At 38.2% G+C, this 22,444-nt stretch overlaps 1 protein-coding gene across 13 annotated transcripts in view; it reads left to right on the forward strand.

Annotated features, from left to right (window-relative positions):
* CHD9 (chromodomain helicase DNA binding protein 9) overlaps positions 1-22,327 on the forward strand; it is an 89,058-nt gene extending 66,731 nt beyond the window's left edge. For 6 of the 13 annotated variants that reach the window (XM_051805838.1, XM_051805840.1, XM_051805837.1 and 3 more), the window contains 18 exons: positions 230-429; positions 914-1,073; positions 2,004-2,093; positions 2,868-2,971; positions 3,100-3,217; positions 3,889-3,946; positions 4,292-4,334; positions 4,497-4,716; positions 4,848-5,050; positions 5,289-6,197; positions 8,345-8,508; positions 9,481-9,753; positions 10,547-10,715; positions 11,753-11,892; positions 12,416-12,637; positions 13,435-13,563; positions 14,424-14,528; positions 16,164-22,326. In XM_051805838.1, the coding sequence (XP_051661798.1) occupies positions 230-429; positions 914-1,073; positions 2,004-2,093; positions 2,868-2,971; positions 3,100-3,217; positions 3,889-3,946; positions 4,292-4,334; positions 4,497-4,716; positions 4,848-5,050; positions 5,289-6,197; positions 8,345-8,508; positions 9,481-9,753; positions 10,547-10,715; positions 11,753-11,892; positions 12,416-12,637; positions 13,435-13,563; positions 14,424-14,528; positions 16,164-17,024 (4,168 nt within the window). In that variant the 3' untranslated portion in view covers positions 17,025-22,326. Of the gene's footprint in view, positions 1-229; positions 430-913; positions 1,074-2,003; positions 2,094-2,867; positions 2,972-3,099; positions 3,218-3,888; positions 3,947-4,291; positions 4,335-4,496; positions 4,717-4,847; positions 5,051-5,288; positions 6,198-8,344; positions 8,509-9,480; positions 9,754-10,546; positions 10,716-11,752; positions 11,893-12,415; positions 12,638-13,434; positions 13,564-14,423; positions 14,529-16,163 lie in introns of all 13 variants that reach the window. The other 7 variants (XM_051805844.1, XM_051805847.1, XR_007907501.1 and 4 more) reach the window with 6 other exon arrangements.
* The last annotated feature ends 117 nt before the right edge of the window (positions 22,328-22,444 follow it).

A 22,444-nucleotide genomic window follows, 5' to 3' on the forward strand; every position in this document is an offset into this window, starting at 1 on the left:
GCAATCATCTGTGTGTTTTTTAAACAGGTACTTTTTGTTTAAAACTCAGTTTTACACAGATGGAGTTTTGTTGCAAATGTTACTTTCTTATTTCCACTCAGTAACTCGAGCTGAAGGAAAAAAGTTGAAAGCTGAGTGTTTTAGAGAGAAATTCCATTTGTAAGAGAAGTCTGCAGGCTACCCCAGTGTTCCACTTCCAAGTGCTGATTTATGTTTCACTTTACACTAGGTGGGGACGATGGAGAGAAATTCTCTCCCACGGTCGCTTCAAGAGGCAGCTGAATGAACAGGATGTGGAGATAATTTGCCGAGCACTATTGGCCTATTGTCTTGTTCACTACAGAGGGGATGAGAAAATAAAAAGTTTTATATGGGATCTTATTACTCCAACAGAGGACGGGCAAACACGAGAGTTACAGAATCACCTTGGTAAGGACTTAACGTGTTTCTGCAGTTAAGTAGCTTCACATATGTGTGCCTGTGGTACTGGGATGAAAACAGCTAAAAACCCTCTCTGAATGCATCCTACTTGAAATAAATGGAATTTATTTCAGATACACAATTCAACTGATGGGCGAAGAACTGTCGTTTCTGCTTTGCTTTGGGTTTGGTGGCTTACCCAAAAGAATTGGTATAGTCTGTAAGCTTTCATTTCAGTTCAGTTCACAAGAGCATATTCTGTTTCACAGTAGGTGACAGACAACACACTCCTCTCTCTTTCTCCCTCTCCTACATTGTCCTTAGCTGGTGATATGTACTCCAGAGATGCTCTGAGAGACAAAAAGGCTCATATCCAGAGACTGTGATGCTGGTGTTTTTTCTGCATGGCAGGTCATGGTACTGGTGTAGGATGTAGGAACTGTAAGTATCATGGGCATATATACCTATACCTTTAATATTTTACATTATTTAGGTTTATCAGCCCCTGTGCCTAGAGGAAGAAAAGGAAAAAAAGTGAAGACCCAGGCTAGCACTTTTGATATACACAAAGCTGAATGGCTTCGAAAATACAATCCAGAACATCTCTTGCAAGATGAAGGATACAAAAAGCACATAAAACACCATTGCAACAAGTAAGCAGTGGCTGAATTGTGAATGTATTTCAATTTTTTTTTAAAATATTTTTTCTTCTAATTTCTCATTTTCTTAAAAGGCTTTAAAATACTTGTGGCACTATGAAGAAGCTAGTTTTAATGGTATTAACTTGATTAGAATAAATAGGTTGCAGTGTATTAGGAGGTGAATGGATGATTTCACATGTAAAATAATTGTTATAATTTTTAAAGAAACACTGTATGTTTAGAGAGAGAGATCTCTTGCTAGCATGTCTGGAATGCCTTGCCAGCAGCCAAAGAACTAAGGAGTGGGAGTGCTTAGCAAAGAAAGTTAAAGCACTAAAGTTGTTGCCCCTCAATCTTATGTGCTGTTTCCCTGGCATGTTTTCCAGGCTTCTGAGGATCTGAGTTACCAGCTTGTTGAAAGCTCAGTCATGGCCATGAATGAGCTTGTTCTAGATAAACCATTTTTCTGTAGCTAAACTTGTCATAATCTGCTTGGACACCTCATACAGCTGTAGTCAAGAATTGAGGGCAAGCATGGAGAAGCCATTGGGGTCATGCACCAAATTCTGACTGAGAAGGAATGAATGTAAAGGTGATGTGGAAGATGTTGATTGTCAGCCCATTCGATCCTTTCTACGGGCATGTTCTAAGCAGGAAAAGACAAACAGCAGTTTGTTCCTAGCAGTAGTTTATGAAGCAAGTGAAGAGTATTCTACTGACCCTGGTCTTTAGGATTTGAAAGAACTTTTGCAATGAAACAATTTGTAAATGTGATGACAATAAAAACTGTTAGGTGTCCTGAATAGGAGACTCTCCCCTTAAAACTGATAGGAAAATGACTCGAAATCTCTGTGATATTACAAAAGACAAAACAAAAACATCCACGAGGATTGAAAGCTTTTAGAGTGCTAATATTTTTATTTCTCTTTTTTCTTTGTGTAGGGTCTTACTTCGAGTAAGAATGCTGTATTACTTAAAACAAGAAGTCATTGGTAATGAATTCCAAAAGGTGTTTGATGGAACTGATGCCAGGTGAACTATAGAGAGTATTTTTGCTTCTTTATTTCAAATGTCAGATGAAAATTCAGGAATTTTCCTAGACCTAAATAAGAAATGTTAAAACTAAATATTTTTATCTTTAGTCTGTGAGGAACAGGTTTTTGTTTACCAAACACTTTGTATGAACTTGTCATGAGGAAGTCCTGATTTCTGTTTGAGTCTAGCTATATAATGTAAAATAAGTCAAATAGACTGAAAAAGTTAAGTGGAAGATAGAATTATATACTTTACAGTCTAATTGGCAGGTATTTCTTTTCTCTTTATGCATGCTTTTGGTTATGTGCTGTGTACTCTGCTAATTTTTTTTATTTCATTTTTTAAATGCAAATATTGCTGTATGTAAATTCTCCAGCTCACGGCTACAAAAGCTTGTGGTGGATAGAAAGTTGTAATTTGATTCAAAAATATTTGTGGAAGAACAGTCCCTCTCATGCTATTAAACACAAACACAGATAATGCTTGGTTTGCAAAGTTATGCAAGCACAGACTGCTGGGACTCGGTAGAGTTCACTGAGAGGAAGAGTATTGTGTTCTGGTTCTGCTTTCATATTCTTTCTCTGTTACTGGGTCTCTGTCAAATACAAAACACTAAGCTGCCTAGGTGTTTTGCTGGTTTTATTGTATTTGTGGCTTGAAGAGGGAATTTTGAAATCCAACATAGAATAGAAATGTACAAAGAGAATATAAAAATGTATTTCTTCCTCTGTATATTATTGATATTGGTGTGCTGTTGGTGATTCCCTTTAGTGAAATTGATGTTTGGGTCCCGGAGCCAGATCACTCTGAAGTTCCTGCTGAGTGGTGGGATGCAGAGGCAGATAAATCTCTTTTAATTGGAGTTTTTAAACATGGTGAGTAATATGGATGACTGTGGGGAGTGGGGAAGTACATACATATAAAAACACCCTACACTCAATTTTTATTTTTTTTATAGTTTATTCTGAAAGTTGAGGTTTTGCCACTTTTTTTTCCTTTATAGGTTATGAAAAATACAACACTATCAGAGCAGACCCAGCGCTGTGCTTCTTGGAAAGGGTTGGCAAGCCAGATGAAAAAGCAGTTGCTGCTGAACAGAGAGCAAATGATTACATGGATGGGTATGAGCACTTGAAAGGGGCATGAATGTTTTGGGGCCTTGAAGCAAGTCTGAATTTATATGCTGTACTTTTATTCTCTTCCTAACTGGTTTTATACTAGTTTGATGTCATTGTTTTGAAGAACACTACTTTGATTTTACTCCCAGAGAGCGGAAGCGTTAGGAGCGGTGTAACAGAACCATTGAAGTCTGGGATTTCACAGTTAGATGAAAAATACAGCAACTTGGTGTTAACAAGGATTCTACCTTGTGTTGCTGTATCAAAAATATTAAATACTGAAGTGCAAAAGCCTTCAGAGGCAGAGTGCTACAGACCTATTGAACTTGATTTCAGGTCAGTCAGCTTGGTCTATTAGTCTTGTGTAGCTAACCAGTGACCCCAGTAGATCAACTTGAGAATTACTAATGACTGCTGAAAGAGAGAACTGCTTTAATTCATTGCCTCATCAGTGAGGTTATCATTTGTGGTCAAAAAGAATATCTTTGAATGAGACAGTGAACTGGGGGGAGCTGGATTCAAGCCAAAGCTGCCATGAAATGTTTTCCGTGTTTCAAACAAAATTAAATACAGTATATCTCACTAAATTTAAATCAGTTGTACTTAATTGAAAAGAGTGTAAGGACTTGTAAAATATTACTAAGATGTCTTCTTTTGTGTTGATATTTTAACAGGGATGTAGAAGATCCAGAATATAAACCAGCACCAGCAATGTTTAAAGATGACATAGAGGTATTGTAGGCACCTATTAATAGCTCCTTTTAACACTCATTCACTTAGACACTTTAATACATGTTCACTTAGAATGTAATACTTCCACCTTTTTTTTGAGCAAGTTATTCCATTTTTCTGTATTTCTCTTAAGTTGATAAAGCTTACTCCATGTGTTTCTGCAATTTTTTGGGTGGGAATGGGAGGGAATTGTTGTATAGTTCTGTTGAATGCCTTGTTAGCCATTTGTCCAAATTATATGTTACTCTTGGTCTTTGTCATATTCATAACTTGTCTGTAAGATGTAAGTTTAACCTCTGGAGAGGGCTGTGTTCTAAATTGTGCTTCACTTTCATTTTTCTACAGGATGATGTTTCATCCCCAGGTGATCTAGTAATAGCAGATGGAGGTAAATACATAAAACTTCAAATCTGAGCCAGTCGTTTTTGTGTTTTGAATTGTTTCAGTCTCCTGACTCTCAGCTAAAATGTATTTAGATTGCTTAGGTAGAACTGTAGGCACCAGCAATGATCAACTTCTTTATTTTTCCTGTGAATTGTTTTTAATGTAGATGGACAAATGATGGAAGGAGACAAAATCTATTGGCCCACTCAGTCTGCCTTAACGACACGTCTTCGCCGCCTCATAACAGCTTATCAACGAACAAGTAAAAACAGGCAGGCCCAGCAGATCCAACCACCATTCCCCATACAGACTAGTATGATGCAGCCTCCATATGAAGAAGCTGCACTAAATCCAAAGATGGCTGCAAAGATTGAAAGACAGCAAAGGTATGTGCAGCCTGTCAATACACTTTTAAACTATTCCTTTATATAAAACAAAAATTAAGAAATAATAACAACCTGTGAAACAGTGAAGAAAATGACAGAATTTCCCTTTCTTTTTTTTCTTGCTGATCAAGGTGGACAAGAAGAGAAGAAGCTGACTTCTACAGAGTTGTGTCCACATTTGGAGTGGTGTTTGATCCTGAAAGGGGACGATTTGACTGGACCAAGTTTAGGGCGATGGCTCGACTGCACAAGAAAACTGATGAGAGCTTGGAGAAGTACTTGTATGCGTTCATGTCAATGTGCAGGAGGGTCTGTCGGCTCCCCTCAAAAGAAGGTAGGTGTATATGTTTTTCCTTTCTAAATTTGTGTTGTCAGTGCTTACCTTGAAAAGGTTTTTTTTTCATGTGCTGCAAAGTAAAAATGGGGGATTGGGAACTAAGGAAACATGTTGAGAGTAAAACTGAAAGCTTATAATGGGGAGACATATATTAACTCATTAAAGCCGTCTACTTGTAGTACTAATTCGCAGTGGGTTTTTGCCAGTTTCTCATCTTTGTTTTGTTTCAATGCAGAACTCGTAGACCCAAACATTTTTATCCAGCCGATTACAGAGGAACGTGCTTCTCGGACCTTGTATCGCATTGAGCTCCTGAGGAAAGTGAGGGAACAGGCTCTTAGACACCCGCAGCTGTTTGAACGACTAAAATTGTGCCAGCCAAACCCAGACTTGCCTGTCTGGTGGGAATGTGGGACTCATGACAGGGATTTACTTATTGGAGCTGCTAAACATGGAGTTAGCAGGACAGATTATCATATTCTTCGTGATCCTGAACTCTCATTTATGTCTGCCCAGAGGAACTATAATCAAAACAAAGTGGCACTCTCAAGGACTTCTACTCCACTCTTGCATCAGTACCAGATGGCATTATCTGCTTCTCCTCTTACACCTCAGTCAAGATTGTCAGATGCTAAAGTGAATGCTTTTGAGGACACAAAAGCTAAAAATGAAAATCTGAAAGAGGACCCTCAGTCTTCTGAAGAGGAATCTATGTCTACAGAGGAGACACAGACAATAATGAAATCTGAGCCTTTGAGTCCCAAAAATGGCACACCAATACAAGTCTCAGACCACAGACCTAGCGTGAAGGCTGAGACAGACAGGCGCATGGTGGCTGCAAGGACAGAGCCTCTCACTCCAAATCCAGCTTCCAAAAAACAGAGAGTCAGCAAAAGGGGATCTGACTCTAGCTCTGACTCAGACTCTGACTCAGATAGATCATCATGTTCTTCCAGGTCATCATCTTCATCCTCTTCATCTTCCTCATCTTGTTCACACTCTCGATCTGGCTCTAGCTCTTCGTCATCGTCATCTTGTTCTTCAGCATCTTCATCCTCTTCCTCATCGTCCTCGTCATCATCGTCATCATCATCATCATCGTCTGAAGAGAGTGATAGTGATGAAGAGGAGGCACAAAAACGTGGTATGTGTGTAGTCTTACTTCTGCAGTATAACTCTTAAACTGAACAAGTTTATTCTTAATGGAGAAATGTCTAAAAAAGGATATTAAATCCCACAAAAGTAAACTTAAATATTGACACATTTTCCTGATTCCTCCAAGTGAGTTGGAAGGATTTCAGGAATACTGCATTTTCTTTGCTTCATGTCAGTGCCTTGGGTGAGGTACTTGGGATGTGTTGACTGATTCCCTAAGCAAGGTTGCTGTGCCTGTGGTTCACGTGTGGGAGGAGAGTCGAACGGCCAGTGTTTTCTGGAAATATATTGCATGTGTGTATTCCCTACTACTGTTTCTTTTTCTTCATAAAAAGAGAGATTCTTTTGGTTTCCCTGTTTGTTTTTTCCACTCTTGCTCACCTGTCCTTGTAGCTTCCTCATTGTGCTTCCATGAGACCTGCAAGTTTCCTTCTGTCCAAGCTCTAGAGTCATGTCAGCTGCTTTTTATTTATTATGAACTGGAGGTGCCTAAGCAGTGTACTTGCTCTGAAAGTCTTCTCCTAAACTTCACCTAAAAAAGACCTAAAAATAGGTACCTCCTTCGAAAAGACTGAGGCGATGGCAGCACATAGGACCGTGTAACACAGAGACACATTCAAAAGCTTCCAAGTAGAAGCAAAAAACTCTGATAAATGAAGTAATTTAAAGTTTTTAATAAACCAACCAATCATTATTTAATACATTCTTTACTTTTCTGCTATGAAGTATCCTCTACTCTTGCCCCAGTGAAACTCAGAATATGAAAAGATTTCTTTAACATGTGATGCAAATGGTAATAGAGAAGGGAAGAAGATGAAGGTAGGCAGTGGGATTACAGCATAGAGAACCTATTTTTTCTTCCAGTACCTCAGGGAAAAAGGCATTGTGTTAATCAGATGGATCTTCTTGTCTGTGGAAATGACAAATGGAAACCATTGAATTAATTTACTGGGGAAATGATTACTGGGCAAGTAAAATGCACTTAAACAAAACGATTAAGATGCTGCTGCCTGTAGCAGTGGAAGGACATTTTCAGAGGATGCAGTTGTGTGCAAACATGAAAACAGTGAAAGCAAAGGAATGCCTATATAACACAAATATTTAGATGAGATAATGGATACTATACCATGTGCTTCACGTCCAAATATTAGGCTTGTTTTGTGCCAGCTCCGTCTGTTTAGTCAAGTAATAGTGCCATCCTCAGACTGCAGAATCTCATAAATCAGTTGGCCTTTATTTTTGTGGCTATTTTGCTGCAAGTTGGTGTTGAAGAGATTAGTAAATGCTGGAAAATTCTCTTAACTTCATCTGCATTTTAATTTTAAGCCCAGCTTTTATTTAATTTGTTAATGATTATAGGCCATTGGCGTATTTTTCACACTTGAAGCATCTTTTAAGAAAGTGCAAAATTCTATCAGATGACTATCAGAATACAAAACTATTGTTAAGGACGAGTTTGACTTCTGTAGAGCTGTCCCTCCCTCTTACTCCTTGTGCTGATGTGATATTTACCTTTTCAGGCCACACTTTTTTTTTATTTCAGACTGTTTCCCCATGTGATAGTGAAACTCACACTGTTGTCTGATGGAGGCGGAAGTAAAATAATAATCATAAAAGATTAAGATATAAGAAAGTCAGAGGACACATTACACTGGAAAGATACTTTAAAAAATCCTTAGTGATAAAAAATTGAACAATTAAAATGTGTGGGCACACACGTTCAAGCATCCAGTAAAGGAATTGCCTGTTCTTTAAAAGTGCTATCCCAGTAGATTTGCCATGTTCTGGTTGTAGACACCTTTGATTTCAATTTAATTCTGTATGTTAGTGAGTGTTGGCTTATGAAAGAAATATGTTACATGAGGACTGTCTGTTAGATTACTCTGAAGCATGTCCATTTTCAAATAGCTAAATGTTCGACCTGTCAAGCATTTGAAATATTAACAGGAATATGTGTGGGATTTACATGCCTAGAAAAGGATCAGCCATCACCCTGAAAAACCGATTGATTCTTCAGTTTAACTTTGTGTTTGGACTTTCTCTGAACATTGTTCTGTGTGTTTTGTTCACCTGAACCTCTTACAGTGAACGTTTAACTTCTTTACAACATGAAATTATGTTGGTGGTTTTCTTTAGCAGAAGGAACTCCACATATAAAAGCATATGATGAAGAGAGTGTGGCCTCTCTCAGTACCACACAGGATGAGACACAAGACAGTTTCCAGATGAACAATGGGACACCAAATTCCAGTTATCTCCTACAAGGTGGATACATGTTGGCTGCATCCTACTGGCCAAAGGCAAGTTTATAATGCAACTTTGAAAACCACAGTAGTAGTGAAAGTTGGGCTGTGACATTAGTATTCAGTTAAATATGTTAAAACTGTGAAGCAGGATAAATAGATGTAGGATTTGAATTTTAGGAACTTTCAGTTGCTGTTATGTTTGCTTCTGGAACATTCATTTAAATCTAAATACTACTTTTCATAATTTTTGAATATTCATTTTGAGAAGAGTAGCATAACTTTCATGTCACAGGTGCTTGGCACATTGTGAAAAATTACATTCAAAGTGTAAAAAATTGCCTTTTATCAAATATAGAGAAGGGTCTTGAACTTGGCAAAAGTGTTTCCTTACAGAACTTGTAATTTTAGCATTCACATGTTTTATTTGACTGTAAATTGTGAAATTATCAGAAAACCCAGTACTTTCTGGAGTCTTTGTATACTTAACTGAGTTTACTGGAACTTGAGATCTGTGTATTATGGAGATGTGTGAAGTCTTTGGTGTCTACAGAATGGCAATGAGGAATAATGTGGTTTCAAAAGCTAAAAGGAGACATGAATAAAAGTCTGTAGGTTTAGTTTTATAAATGCTGTTTTCTGTACATTGTGGTGCTGTTCATGGGTTCAGATCCTGCTACCAATGAGTCAAAGCCAGACCTACAAATACTGCTTCATTGGTTACCATAACTTTCCTTTAAGAATCAGTAAGATAATGTACTTCAAGCATTTGCAGGCCCCAGACCTTGTACAGATAAGAGAGATTGCATATTTATTTACAGGTAGGTAGTGAAATTAAGTACAGAGGTGGCTTTCAGAAACTTACAGTCAATCAGTGCAAATCCAGGAACTTCAAACTCTTAAGTCCAAGTCCAGTGATAAAAGTGATGTAATTTCTCTTCTTTTTAGAATTAAAAGATAACACATAAGTATAACGTGCGCCCTGTTGGTAGGCATTGCTCTTACAGAACTATTTTCTCTGGTTTTTAGGATCGAGTTATGATTAATCGGCTCGACAGCATTTGTCAAACAGTGCTGAAAGGTAAATGGCCCTCAGCCAGGAGGAGCTATGACAGCAACACGGTGGCATCTTTCTACACAACCAAACTGCTGGATAGTTCCGGTGCAGCTGCAGATTACAGTGAGCCCAGTGCTCCCACACCCCCTCTTGCAGGTGTTAAAGAAGAATATGATCAGTCACCACAGATGTCAAAGGTGAAGAAGCATGTACGAGAAAAGGAGTTTACAGTGAAAATCAATGACGTATGTTTATTTTTATTGCCCTAGGACCTGGTTGCGATTGCGGTGTGCGGCATGCTTTACCTGCAAGTGGCTGCCTGCTCTCACTCTCACTTCCTTCACACACTTGTTTGTGGGTATTTGGGTCTGCTGCTTCTGGGCATTGAGTGTTTGGGTTTTGGGTTTGGTTTTTGGGGAGGGATTTTTTGTGGTGTTTTATTTTTTTTTTTCCCTTTTTTTTTTTTATTTGCATAAGCCACTGGAAGAAATCATTATTTTTCTGTCTGAATTGAATTTTTGCCATTCTGGTGCTTCCTCAGACAGCCTTATGCTGTTTCTAAGAAATCTGGTTAGTATAAAAAGGTATTTCTGTTGTTCAGCTTTTTTTTAAACATTTCAGCATATCCTCTCCAGCAAGCATTTTATTATTTCATGGCCTTTTAGAGGATTATAGGAAAATTTCCTCGTTTAAATGCAGGCTAGAAGCTTCAAACCCTTTTCTTATCTGCAATTTGAGACATGTTCGTAGCACATAAAAATGTGTGAATGTTTCCTCTTGTAATTGGGTTTGGCATTTTTTTAGGACTGGCTTCGGGAGGTAGACAGCTGATCAGTGTCTGGATTTTTCAGCTGAGATGAAATTTCTGTTCAAATCTGTGTTTTACATGAAGAAGCAAGACTTATTTTAAGGTCTAATACAGTGTTTTCATTCTTCCTCAACTCTACTGGAGTAACAGTTCTATGTGAGAATCCTGATTATGAAGTAGTCATTTCTGCTTTGGAAGAGGCTCTTCTAACCCTGGCATTTATTTAACAGGAAGGTGGTTTGAAATTGACTTTTCAGAAGCAGGGACTGTCCCAGAAAAGGCCATTTGAAAGCGATGAAGGTGCTTTGGGTCAGCAGCAATATCTGGCTCGGCTGCGTGAACTCCAGAACGCTTCAGAAACCAGCCTTGTCAACTTCCCAAAATCACTTCCCAAATCAGGTACAGAAAATAGCAGGGGGCTTAAGGGTTAGTATTAAATCTCATCTGTGTTCTTCTGTTATCTCCACGTATAGGCAATGGAGAGAGATGTTTGCAATGTTACTGTTCTAAACTGCAGTCTGGAGAAATTCTGTCTGGTGTGGAGACTCCAGTTTGGAGCAGAGGAGTATTCTCTCACAGTGTCAGTTATCTGAAATACTCATTTATTAGAATGATGCCATTATACACTACAAACACCCCCCAAAGAAGATTTTAATAATTATTAAGTGCATCAGTGTACCCTGACAGTAATCTGTTTAGCTCAGAACTTAATATGGCTACTTTGTAAGTGAAGGTAAAGAGTTCCAGATTTATGCCTGTGCCAGTTTGCACTCTTCAGAATCTTTCCTGTGTCTCATGTAAAGAAACAGTAGAGGACAATAGTCTGGAATCAATTTTTGACTTACAACCGAAAACTTAGAGCTTATTTTCATAAAGAAAATAACAGTGGGTATACACTGACAGATAAAAATGAGCCTAAAGTCAGCAGTTAACATTTGGATTAAAATACTTGAAATGATTAGAATTGTGTGCTTGATTTAGACCAGTTTCTGATTGAGTGAATAATTTTTTGGGATTGCATACAGATGTGGATAAAAACATTTCCTTTAAAAAGATTACTACCCTTCACTTGCATTTTTTACTTTCTTGGGTTTTTTGCAACATACCATTAAGATCTTGCTAAACATTTATTTAGGGATGTCTGTCTCTGTGTATGTGATGTCATCAGTTTTCAACAACTCTCGCCTCTATACAGATTCATTTGGAGGGGGTAGGGGAGGCAGTAATGAAATTTTCACAATAGAATGGCTTTTCACAGCCTGATATTCATAGTGTTTTGAACAGTCATAAAATAAAAGGCAATTTGTCTTCGCTATTAGATGTAGAAATCGTATGCACTTGCACTGTTTCAAGTAATTTTATTTCCTTTTTCTGTTCAGACATGTTTGGTTTTATAAACAAGTATCTGACACTGTTTGTATGGCATCATTTATTAGGTACTTCCAGTCATTTAACAACCAGTGCCAATGGAGTCATAGTAGACAGTCAGCCTGTAGTCAAAAAGAGACGAGGAAGAAGGAAGAATGTGGAGGGAGTTGATGTCCTCTTTATGAATAGAAATAAACAGCCTAATCATGTAAGTAAACTTGATTTTTTGTCCGAAAAAATGAGATGCAAATTACTGTTAGTGCCTTAAATGAGCATAACCAGCTGTTGACATTCAACAAAAACTTCATTACTCAAAACTTTTAGGTTTGGAGTTTTCTTCTGAAATTGTTCACTGATTGTTTATGACAACACAGATGAGAATTGATGGAGTTTTATTAAATTTACATATATATATATACACACACAATATTGATAACTATTTGTAAAATGTAAATTTAATTTAGTTTTGATGGACTTTAATTAACAATGTGTTATTAAAAATTTGGGGTTTTGATCTACCAAAACTTCTGACATCCTTTCCTGTATTATCTGTTACGGGACCTGGTTGCACAGTGACCTGAAGGGTATCTGTGGCATGAGCAGTCTGCCCAGGTCCTTGAGTCTGTACATAATGATCTGCAGGACTGTGCCCTTCATTGAATCATACATGAAATAATTGTGATGGCTTGTTTTCTGTGAAGAATTTAGTCAAATGTTTTTAATTTCTCCAGGTTAATCCAGGTATTAACTCCTGTCAGGTTGCTGCAGGAATAAACCCAGCACTCACTTACACGCAGCCCCAAGGAATGCTTGATGCAGAGAGTCCAGTTCCTGTTATTAACCTGAAAGATGGAACAAGGCTTGCAGGTGATGATGCCCCCAAAAGAAAAGATTTAGAAAGGTGGCTTAAAGAACATCCTGGATATGTTGAAGATTCAGGAGCTTGTATTCCTGTGAGTATTCCTTCCAGCTCTGCTTTAGCTAAACAGTAGAATTTCTCAAGTTGTATTTGGATTTGAATTCTGTGTTACAAGGCTTTATTTCTTTGTTCTTCTGTTTTGTTTAGGAAAAGAAAAATGTCTGTTTCTTCTCCAGTTCTTTTTGCAAGCCTTTCTTTTTCCTCACAAATGTAATTGCTAAGAAAAGCAATACTAAACCAAGACATTCAATCTTTGTCTAATTTCACCCGAGATTTAAAAAACTGTCTAGGATAAGAAAACTCATATTACCATGATACTGATGATGAGAGCTGAAAGTGTATAACAGCATATTTAGTGATGTGCAAGAGGATTAAAGACTTTACTGTGGAATGTGTCTCATACCTACATTATGTTGCTCTGGTAGTGATGTTTGTGTGGGTATCATCATCTCATTTTGTTACCTCTGAATTTGATATTTGCTAATGTTGAGCAGGATGTAGGAAAATCATGTGTATGACATCTGGAATGACAACTTTGCTTCTCCATAAAGATGTTATAATACAGAACAGCAGCAATGTTCCAGACAGCTACAGCAGTGTTAAAAACTGAAAAATGAATAAAACAAAGCAATGAGGCATCAGAGAGAAGATGCTGTTCACTGAGCTACTTATTAAATGATTGTGATTAGTAAACTACTATTGTTATTAAAATATTTTTGAAATCAAAGATGACTTGGAATAAATGCCTGACTCGAGAACGTACAGATACCTTACCATTTTTAAAACAGTTATATCAGAAAGGTAATTGGCTTTTAAATTCCTTTGTAACAGAGGATGCAGCTGCACGATGGGAGGCCCAAACAAAAAAGACACCGTTGTCGAAACCCTAATAAACTGGATGTTAATAGTTTGACTGGGGAAGAACGTGTTCAGCTCATAAATAGAAGAAATGCAAGAAAGGTATTCGTGGCACTGTTCCCATTTTGATATTCCCCAAATGAAAAGTTACCCAAATGAAGAACTCTTACGTATTACACTTGCTAAAACTGTACAAGTGTACAAATGAAAGGTATTTGTTTTAAAGTTTTGGCATAGAGCAAGAAAGTCAATTGTAATCTTCCAGTAAATGTTTTTTGAGTGTGGAAATATATAAGGCATGGATAGAAACTTAGCCCAAGGTTTCTGTTCAAATAGATTGAGCACTCAGTATGGTGCAACATTTGTGCCATTGAGTCAGACAGAGGCAGGGCCACTAAAATGTGTGCTGTTCTGTTCAAAGTGGCAACATTGTCAGAAGTTCAAATTTTGTGTAATCTTCTCATTACTATTTTTGACACAATTAAAATTATATTGGTAGCACATCCTGTGTGGAAACTTGTCCACTGGATTTGCAGAAATCTTGTGTACTGGATCAATTTTGCTTTTGCTTTTTTCAGTTATCTCTGGCATTTGACCTTTATGGTTCACCTGTGTGTGTATTGGCTGTCAGTCACATTTCTAGGTGAAACTGTAACAGGAGAACAAAAGGAGAATTCTTGTGTAAAAACCCAACAGTGGAAGATGTGAGAGCAGGTGTTGAATTGAAGTTTTTGGAGAGGTGATCAAAGTTTGGGAACAGCATAATGCATTTGAATGGGCAATGGGGAAGGCTAAAAGGGAATATTCAGGAAAGGCAGGCAGAACATTACTAGTGTCTACTGAACAGATTTGGACAGATGTTTTATTTAAAAGGCAAAAATGAAACAGTGTAAGATATGAATGTTGCCTCTTTTCTTAGAAAATATGAAGTATTTCCTGATTTTTTATCTTCTGCTTCTCAGGTGGGGGGTGCATTTGCTCCCCCTCTGAAGGATTTGTGCAGGTTCTTGAAAGAAAATCCAGAGTATGGAGTGGCTCCTGAATGGGGAGAAGTCGTGAAACAGTCTGTGAGTATTTACAGAATAAGATAACCATGTCGTGAAATGTATCTGAAAAGCAAACAAGGCAAGCAGGAAAAAAGGCATGTCCAAAGGTGTGCTTTTTGTTGCTGGCGTTACATTAAATATGGAATGTGAGTCAATGTCAGCTTTTCTCCTGCTGGCCTAGTTCAGTAAATGGTTTGCTGTGAGTAGGAGGTAGAGGAGGAACAGTGGCTGGCAACCCCAAATCAGAGATTTTGTTGAAGGTGCTAAAATGCTGTGACTTTTTCATATCTTTAATACAACCGTAATGTTTTTTAGGAAAGATATTAGCCGAGGTATTATTTAGGAATAAGAATACTTCCTTAAAGTTACAGTTATGAAGAAAAATTACATTATTTTCAATATTAATTTTAAATATTTATTTTACTTTTTAATTAATTTACTTTTTAGTGTGCACCTTTGAGAAATTACTACCCTCAATCTTGCCTTGAAGATAAGGATATATTTTGAACTTGTTCTGAACAAAGTTGTGTTGTATAGTAAAAAATGGTTTCTGTGTAACCTGGTTACTCTTCCGTATCATGTGTCTAACAGAAATGATGATTTTGTCAATATTCTTTAGAAGTTTACTTCCTCAGTCTAACTTGTCAGTTTATTTATGCTACACCTTCAGGCTCTGGCAAAGACATGACCAAGTTAAAGTTTTTTCTAATTCACTGTCAACAGAACTTGCAACCTTTCTATGAAGCTCTAAATGCCAGTCTCCAGTACCCTGGTGCAACACTCTGGTAGAAAAACAGATAACTAGGAACAGGATTAGACTGCAGTGAATAGAGGTGTAACTAATAGCAGAATTACTTTGGCAATTTAGTAGTTATCCACAGAACAGAACTTGAGTGCTGAATTCCTCTAGTTGCGGTAGGCTAATATATATTAGAGATACTTGCTTTTGGGGTCAAAGGTGATTGTAGTATGGAGCTGAGTAGTACTTGATCTTAATGATTGCCTTTTTAAATTTTCAGGACAATGCATTTTGTAGGGAATATTAGTGTCCATTGCAATGTTAGGTACAAGGACCTATAGACGTGTAGTAATACTGTACAAATCCTAAATAGAAGTGCTTGAAAATTAATTTAAATTCAACTTGAGTCTTTGCTCTTTATTCTTAATTTTATGGATGCAATGAAATATGAGGACACTAAACAGACACTAGCAGTAATAAAAAGGGCTCAGAGATTGTTGATGTGTGTGCAACCACACATATTTAACTTTAAATTGAGTAGCTGATTAAACTGTCAAATGATTGGAATGTGATAATATTTCAAAGCAGTGCTAGTTTAGATCTTAGATTGAGCTTACTCCTATAATGAGCTATATTTGGCTTGATCTCCCAGCAAACCACTAAGGATGAGGGCGTAAGGATAAGCAGAGTGTGAGAAGATCCCTGTGTGGACCTCACTGTGGAAATGGTCCTTCAGACATCTGAGATGTGGTAGCACAAAGTCATCACGCATTCCAGTGAGTTGTCTGGAGAGAAGCTGCTGTGCTGATGTGCCAGAATCGTCTTTGACAGTCACTGTACACTTGAGTGTTTCATTTGCTTTTACTTTGCCATCTTTAAGCTCTCAAAATACTAAAAGTGCCCACTGTCTCCCGCAGGGGTTTCTCCCGGAGGGTATGTTTGACCGCATCCTCACGGGGCCGGTGGTGCGGGAGGAGGTGAGCCGGAGAGGGAGGCGCCCCAAGAGCGAGATTGCCAAGGCAACCGCAGCTGCCGCGGCCTCGGCCACCAGCGTGTCCGTGAACCCGCTGCTGGCCAACGGACTGATCCCGGGCGTGGATCTGCCCGGGCTCCAGGCCTTACAGCAGAACCTGCAGAACCTGCAGTCGCTGCAGGTGACAGCGGGACTGATGGGAATGCCAGCTGGCCTAGCTGCTGGAGGAGAAGCCAAGAACATGGCTGCCATGTTCCCCATGCTCCTGTCAGGGATGGCTGGATTACCAAACCTGCTGGGCATGGGAGGACTTCTGACAAAGTCTACAGAATCCATTTCGGAGGAGAAAAAGGGAAACGATTCAAAGGAGGTGGATATAAAGAAAGAAAGGACAGAGGATCAAAATACAGATACTGGTGGTGAAAACTCTGTTTCAAGTTCTCCTTCAACATCCTCTGCTGCTGCAGCTGCCAATCCTCTCTCTCTTAACCCTTTACTTTTGTCCAACATACTTTACCCAGGGATGCTTCTCACTCCAGGCCTTAATCTTCATATCCCAGCTTTGTCTCAGTCTAATATTTTTGATGTACAGAACAGTGAAAGCAATGACACAGGCTCAGCCAAGCCCACAGAAGAAAAGGAGGAAAATTCTAGGGTTAGAGATCAGGAAGACAAAGGGGGAACAGAGCCAAGCTCTCACAACGAAAACAGCACAGATGAGGGTTCAGAGAAAGCAGATGCTTCATCTGGATCTGATAGTACATCGTCTTCATCTGAGGATTCGGATTCTAGTGATGAAGACTGACCCCAGACTCTGCACTTAAATTATAAACTGATTTTGAATTTATTCTTTAATTATTTCATTGTAAATAACCCAGTGTTGAGTGCATCAATGATTTACTGACCGAACATTTCAGTATTTGTTTAGAAGTGCAAACTGCTTTCAGAGACGTTTTGCATGTAATATTTCTTGAAGTTCATAAGTTTCTGAACTTGTATGTACTATCAAATACACAATGGTGTAAAATTACAACAAAAGGCATTATAATTTTGTTGGGGGGTTAATTTTATGAAAATAATGCTCAAGTAAGAGCTGTATATTTAATATATTTGCAGTGAACACAGAATACTTTATGCATATTATTGATTTAATTTGAATATAGTTTTACAGCCTCCTTGACACTTATAATTTACAGATCAAAACTCAGCAATAATTTGGGCAGCTAATGAATGTCATGAAAGCTGTAGAATCTACATCACCATCCATTGCTTTAATTACATGAAAATGCTCTAGTGTTGTGATGCACTGCTGTTTCCAATTCAGGTACAAGTGTGTTTAAAAGAAGATAAATTTTTCCCAATCAGCCAATTAAACTGGCTACCTGTTACCTCAGCTGAGTTAGTTTAGGAAGTTTACATTGGTTTCTATTACTTGTTTTCAGGTTTTGTTTTGTTTTCTAAAGACATCCTGTATAGCATGTTAAAATCTGAGTTATTTGAGATATGACTGTTGAGGTTTTCTTTCCCCCTTACTAAAACTGTTCTCTTGGACAGCAGTAAGGGGCAATTAAAACAAAAACTGTCTTATCTCATGCTACTTGGCACCATGTAGATCTATTTAGTTTACACCTTGCAAAGTTTTGGGCTCCCTCTGCAGAATTAAAAGTCCCGAAATGAGGAGTAGTTTCCCCAAGACTCAGAAGAGGCAAACTGTCGTAAAGTGCCACTGAAAAGACCTTTCAACACTGCATAATTCATGTAAAAATTGTTTGTTTGCTTTGTTTGTGTAGATTTCTATTTGTGTTTTATGTCATAAAACCTCCTGGAGTTCCCAGTTAATAATGGTAAATAAAGTACAGACAGTTTTGAACTCCTTTTGAGTTTAAACTTCTCTGCAGATTTAAATCTGACTAAATATTAAATATTATCCAAAATCATTATTTGGATCTCACTTCCTATATTATGCTGAGTTACCCACTAAAGAAAAAGCACTTTGAATAGTAAGGAAGACAAATTATTCCTAGAAACCACAGTAACAGGGCATAAGGCATCTGTTTAAGTCCAAATCCTTAGAACCCTTTACTATATAAAATCTGTCTAAGATTTTATATGTGTGATATGATTCCTCCTTCTTCTTAAGCTGCTACTACTCTGACACGGTCGAGGCCCAGATTCACATTCACAGAACTTCTGAACTGACTGAGACTTCAGTTGACCTTGGTTACATCATTTGTGGTCCAAGAATAGGCAAGTGTTAAGAGAAAATAGATACAGGTACTAGTGAAAGTCATGGAAAAAGCTTTACAAAGGGATAAATTTAAAAAGTAAAAAACAAAAACTGTATATTTTGATATAGTTCTGTTGCTTGCTTGTACAGTAAAACAACTGTGTTGTTTTTTATCAAGAACTTTACCAATGAAATATAAGTTTCTATGTGCAAAATAACTAGCCCCATGATTAGAAGCAGTATTAGATGTAATTACACAAGTACCATTTGGATTGTGCTGGTTACGTATTTTCCCAGATAGTATTCTGATTTTTGGCCCTTCATGCAGTGTCTTAGCAATAGTGAAAATCAAAAACTGCCAAGAGAAGGGGGTAGCAATTCTTCAGCATTAAAAAAAAAAAAAAGTATTTCATATTTAATATTTTGCCCTTTGTAATATAGCACTTTTATTTAACTAGGATGCATCTATGAAATAGCCAAAGTTTTACAAGCAGTTATTAACTTCATTTGCTGATGGAGTATGTCAACAATGCCATCACGTCCCACCCTTCCCCCACAAAACAAGTCCTAAATCTTGTGGCTAAAACCTAATTTATATCAGATTTATGAAATAAAGTATTTTCCTATTATGGTCAAGTGAGTTTGGTTACCATTCTAGTGATTCTTTCTATGTAATAAGGCAATTACAGTTTCAAGTAATGAAGGCTGGTGTAGACTTGAACATAATATATTTGGTTTATTTTTCATCAGTTTGAACCAGAAGGGGAAAAAATGTCCCACTATCAGCTAAACTATATGCAAATACGGTTGTATAAAGTTAAGGGTTATAAGGAAACCTCAGTAGAATTACACTAATACTGAAGTTAAAATTAAAAGGATATCCAAGGTGATGATAAAGTGTGTGTTGGTAGTTACTAAAAAAAAACCTTAGCTGTTATTGCCTTGTATTTCTATCCCTTGTTTCAGGCTTCATGATCCAAGTCTTAGTCCAGGTTTTTTTTGGACATTTGCAATATTTGCCAGTTGTGTTCTGTGTAGTCTGAATTTGCTTTCTGTAGTTGAACGAGCGTCTTAAAAAGTCATTTGTAATTTATTGAATTACTTTCTATGATGTTCTATAGAGCAAATGGAAGTTTAATTATTTTTTATTAAACATATTCTTTGACTACCCGTGATGTCGGCCTCAATATGTGAAAGTAATGCTGTGTAAGGATTAAACATGCATCTTCCAGCAGCAAGTTAAGTTTCAGTGCTAAGCTTATAAACTGAAATTATTCTTAAGGTCTTTAAAAAAAATCACAGACAAGCCAAGGATGTAGCATGCACCACCCCCTGCTCAGGACCATGTTCTACTCTTGTAGAATTTTACAGGGAATCAATTTCCTCTCATTCTCTTGTCTTACAAACAAAACAGGCTGTTGTTCCCAGCATTTCAGTACTCGTGGTTCAGAAGGAATATACGGTCCAGGTTCTGGTCCAGAAGTTGCCTGAATTTTGAATAACGATGCATCCAATGTTGCAGGGTAAGCACCTGAGCAGTGAAGTACCTTCTGAACCTTTCTTTCTAGAACTTTACATTACTTCCCACATGTTTATTATATCTTTTCATTATGTACACAGTGCTTACAATTGCTGTTTTTCATATATTTCGCACAGGGCCACAGACTGTTCTGAACCTGAGTTGTCTCCTGATTGTCCGGTGCCACCTTGTTTCAACCTGCCATTGCTTTTGAATGATTCAGTGATATCCTCCTTATTTATTTCAGTCTGAATTTGTCTTCAAATCGTGATCATCCTTTCTGAGCTTCTGCTTCCACAGATCTGCACACAGGTGATAAAAACGTGAACCCTGTTCTCAAGTTCTCCCCTGTTTCTTTTTTTCCCTGGAAGTCCTGCAGAATCCCTAAGTAGTACTTTTTAAATTTATTTTTAGAGTCTATAAATTGAAATACAAGTAGGATCTATTTTTCAATGAAACTATTTCCAAGGAACAGATGATCCAGGAACTATATTGGTGGTTAATTTCTTTCACTCCTTTGAATTTTTTTGAAATGGTATCTGGATATTGTGATTAGATGAGACTGTTTAATGAGGTGTGCCACCCAAATTCCTGTCCTATTTGTTATATTTTGTCTCTGAGAAAATTATTTCCTCCATGTTATTTAGTAATATATTTTTCATTGGTTGCTCTGTATGACAGTGCTGATAGGCCATCAGAATGAAGGTTTAGTTCTTACTGCCTGCATTTAAGCTGTAGTGAGATGAGGTGTGTCTGGTGTACAGGGTTAATATAAAGGAATCTGCAGCGTAGTGTTACATGAAATTATTTGTGGTGTGCAAGTTACTATCATTTAGTTGTATAAACGGTTTCTGATCTAGTTCTAGTACACCTTCTATGTGAGCAGGCTGTCTCAGTGCAGTGTGGAATTTACACTGCTGTAGTTGGCCAACATTTAAAATTTTACATCTGTACGTTGTTGGGATATCGGGCTCATGGTGGTGTCTGCAGAGGAGACTAATTCTACCAGTGTAGCTGTGGGAGTTTACAAAACAACTGCTGGCTTATCTAAATGTCCCTAACGTTACACAAACAGGCAGTATAATTTCTTTGTTATATTTAGAGGAAAGGGAAATAAAGATAAAAGCTTTCCAGGGTTTTTTTATTATTTTTTTTTCTTTAATGCTGCCTCCTTTCAGGCTCTCTCACACAAGGAGGAAAGAAAAATGCCATGCACAAGATCCCGCATGAAGTTAACACTGGAAAATGAGGATTTGTTTTCCCTGCCTCCTGTCTGCTTCAGTTGTGAATGAGACCAACACTGCACAATTCTTCTTTAGTGTTCCAGGTAAAGCCTCATGAATATAAGGGAGGCTGGTTTGGGAAATTCTTGGGATCCTAATGTCAGCCATGGTATCATCTCTCTTTCACTAGTGTTTGCTGGTAGCATGTTCTCAAAGTCTTTTGTGTTCTGAAAGGATCTTTTGTGTTCTGATTTGGGAACTACCCTGTCAGCTCCTCTGCTTCACACAGTTTCTGATCTTCTGCAGCTTCTCAAATCAGGTGGCAATATTACATTCATAAGCAAAATTTCTGAAACTCCACAACAGTAAAAAATGTACATCATTGTAGGATAGAGAAGCAGCTGTCAGGGATCCAGGCTGAGAGGGTGTTTGTGGCTGTAACTTGCAATATTGGTAGATAAAATATGGAGTCCAGTGGTGGAAATTATTCAAGTAATTAACAAGCCAAATGCGGACAAGATCAAAAGAGACAAAGCCAATAAATCTCTTTTAATAAAGTGCAGCCTGTTTTATTGATCACAAACCTTTGTTTTTTCCCACCTCTCTGCTTGGTGGGAACTTTACCAGTGGCAGGTCCTGCTGTATCTTCATAAGGTGTTGCTGTTTATACTTTGAAAACTGAAATTAATTGATTCACTCCCAGTTACTGGGGTAGCCGTTTAAAAGCTTTGACTCAAACAAAAGTGCTTCAATAAAAAGCGAATCTTTGTTATGCTGTGGTCTCGTTTTGACATGGCTTTTTCTCCGTGATGCTCTGAAGCTCTGTCTGAAGAACCGAAGACTGGTTCTGTGAATGCAGAACAGAACCTGGATTCATCGTCTTGGCTTTTATCTAATGGTCTCTTACCACAGTTCTCCGGTCACGGGGTTTGTTTCTCTCAGGGAGATCTCAAACCCTTGTGCAGCGTCGGTGTGACCCGGGTGTGCAGTACAGCCTGCACTGAGCAGTGTGTGCGGTGACACCTCGCCCCGGCCGTGTGCGGTGACACTCCTCACTCACACGGTGTGCGGTGACAGCCCGCACTAACGCGGGGTGTGGGTGACCCCCCGAATGACTCGCTGTGTGCCCCCCCTCTCCCCTCAGCCCCCTCCGTCCCCCCCGCGCGCGGTGCATGGTAGGAGCGCGTGCCGTGCGCATGCGCGCAGGCGGGGCGGGGCGGCGGTTCGCCCCTCCCCTCCCCCGCCGCCGGCCAATT

This window comes from Manacus candei, unplaced genomic scaffold, assembly GCF_025592945.1.
Source record: "Manacus candei isolate 608988 ecotype Guabito, Panama unplaced genomic scaffold, ASM2559294v1 h1tg000065l, whole genome shotgun sequence".
Lineage (NCBI taxonomy): Eukaryota > Metazoa > Chordata > Aves > Passeriformes > Pipridae > Manacus > Manacus candei.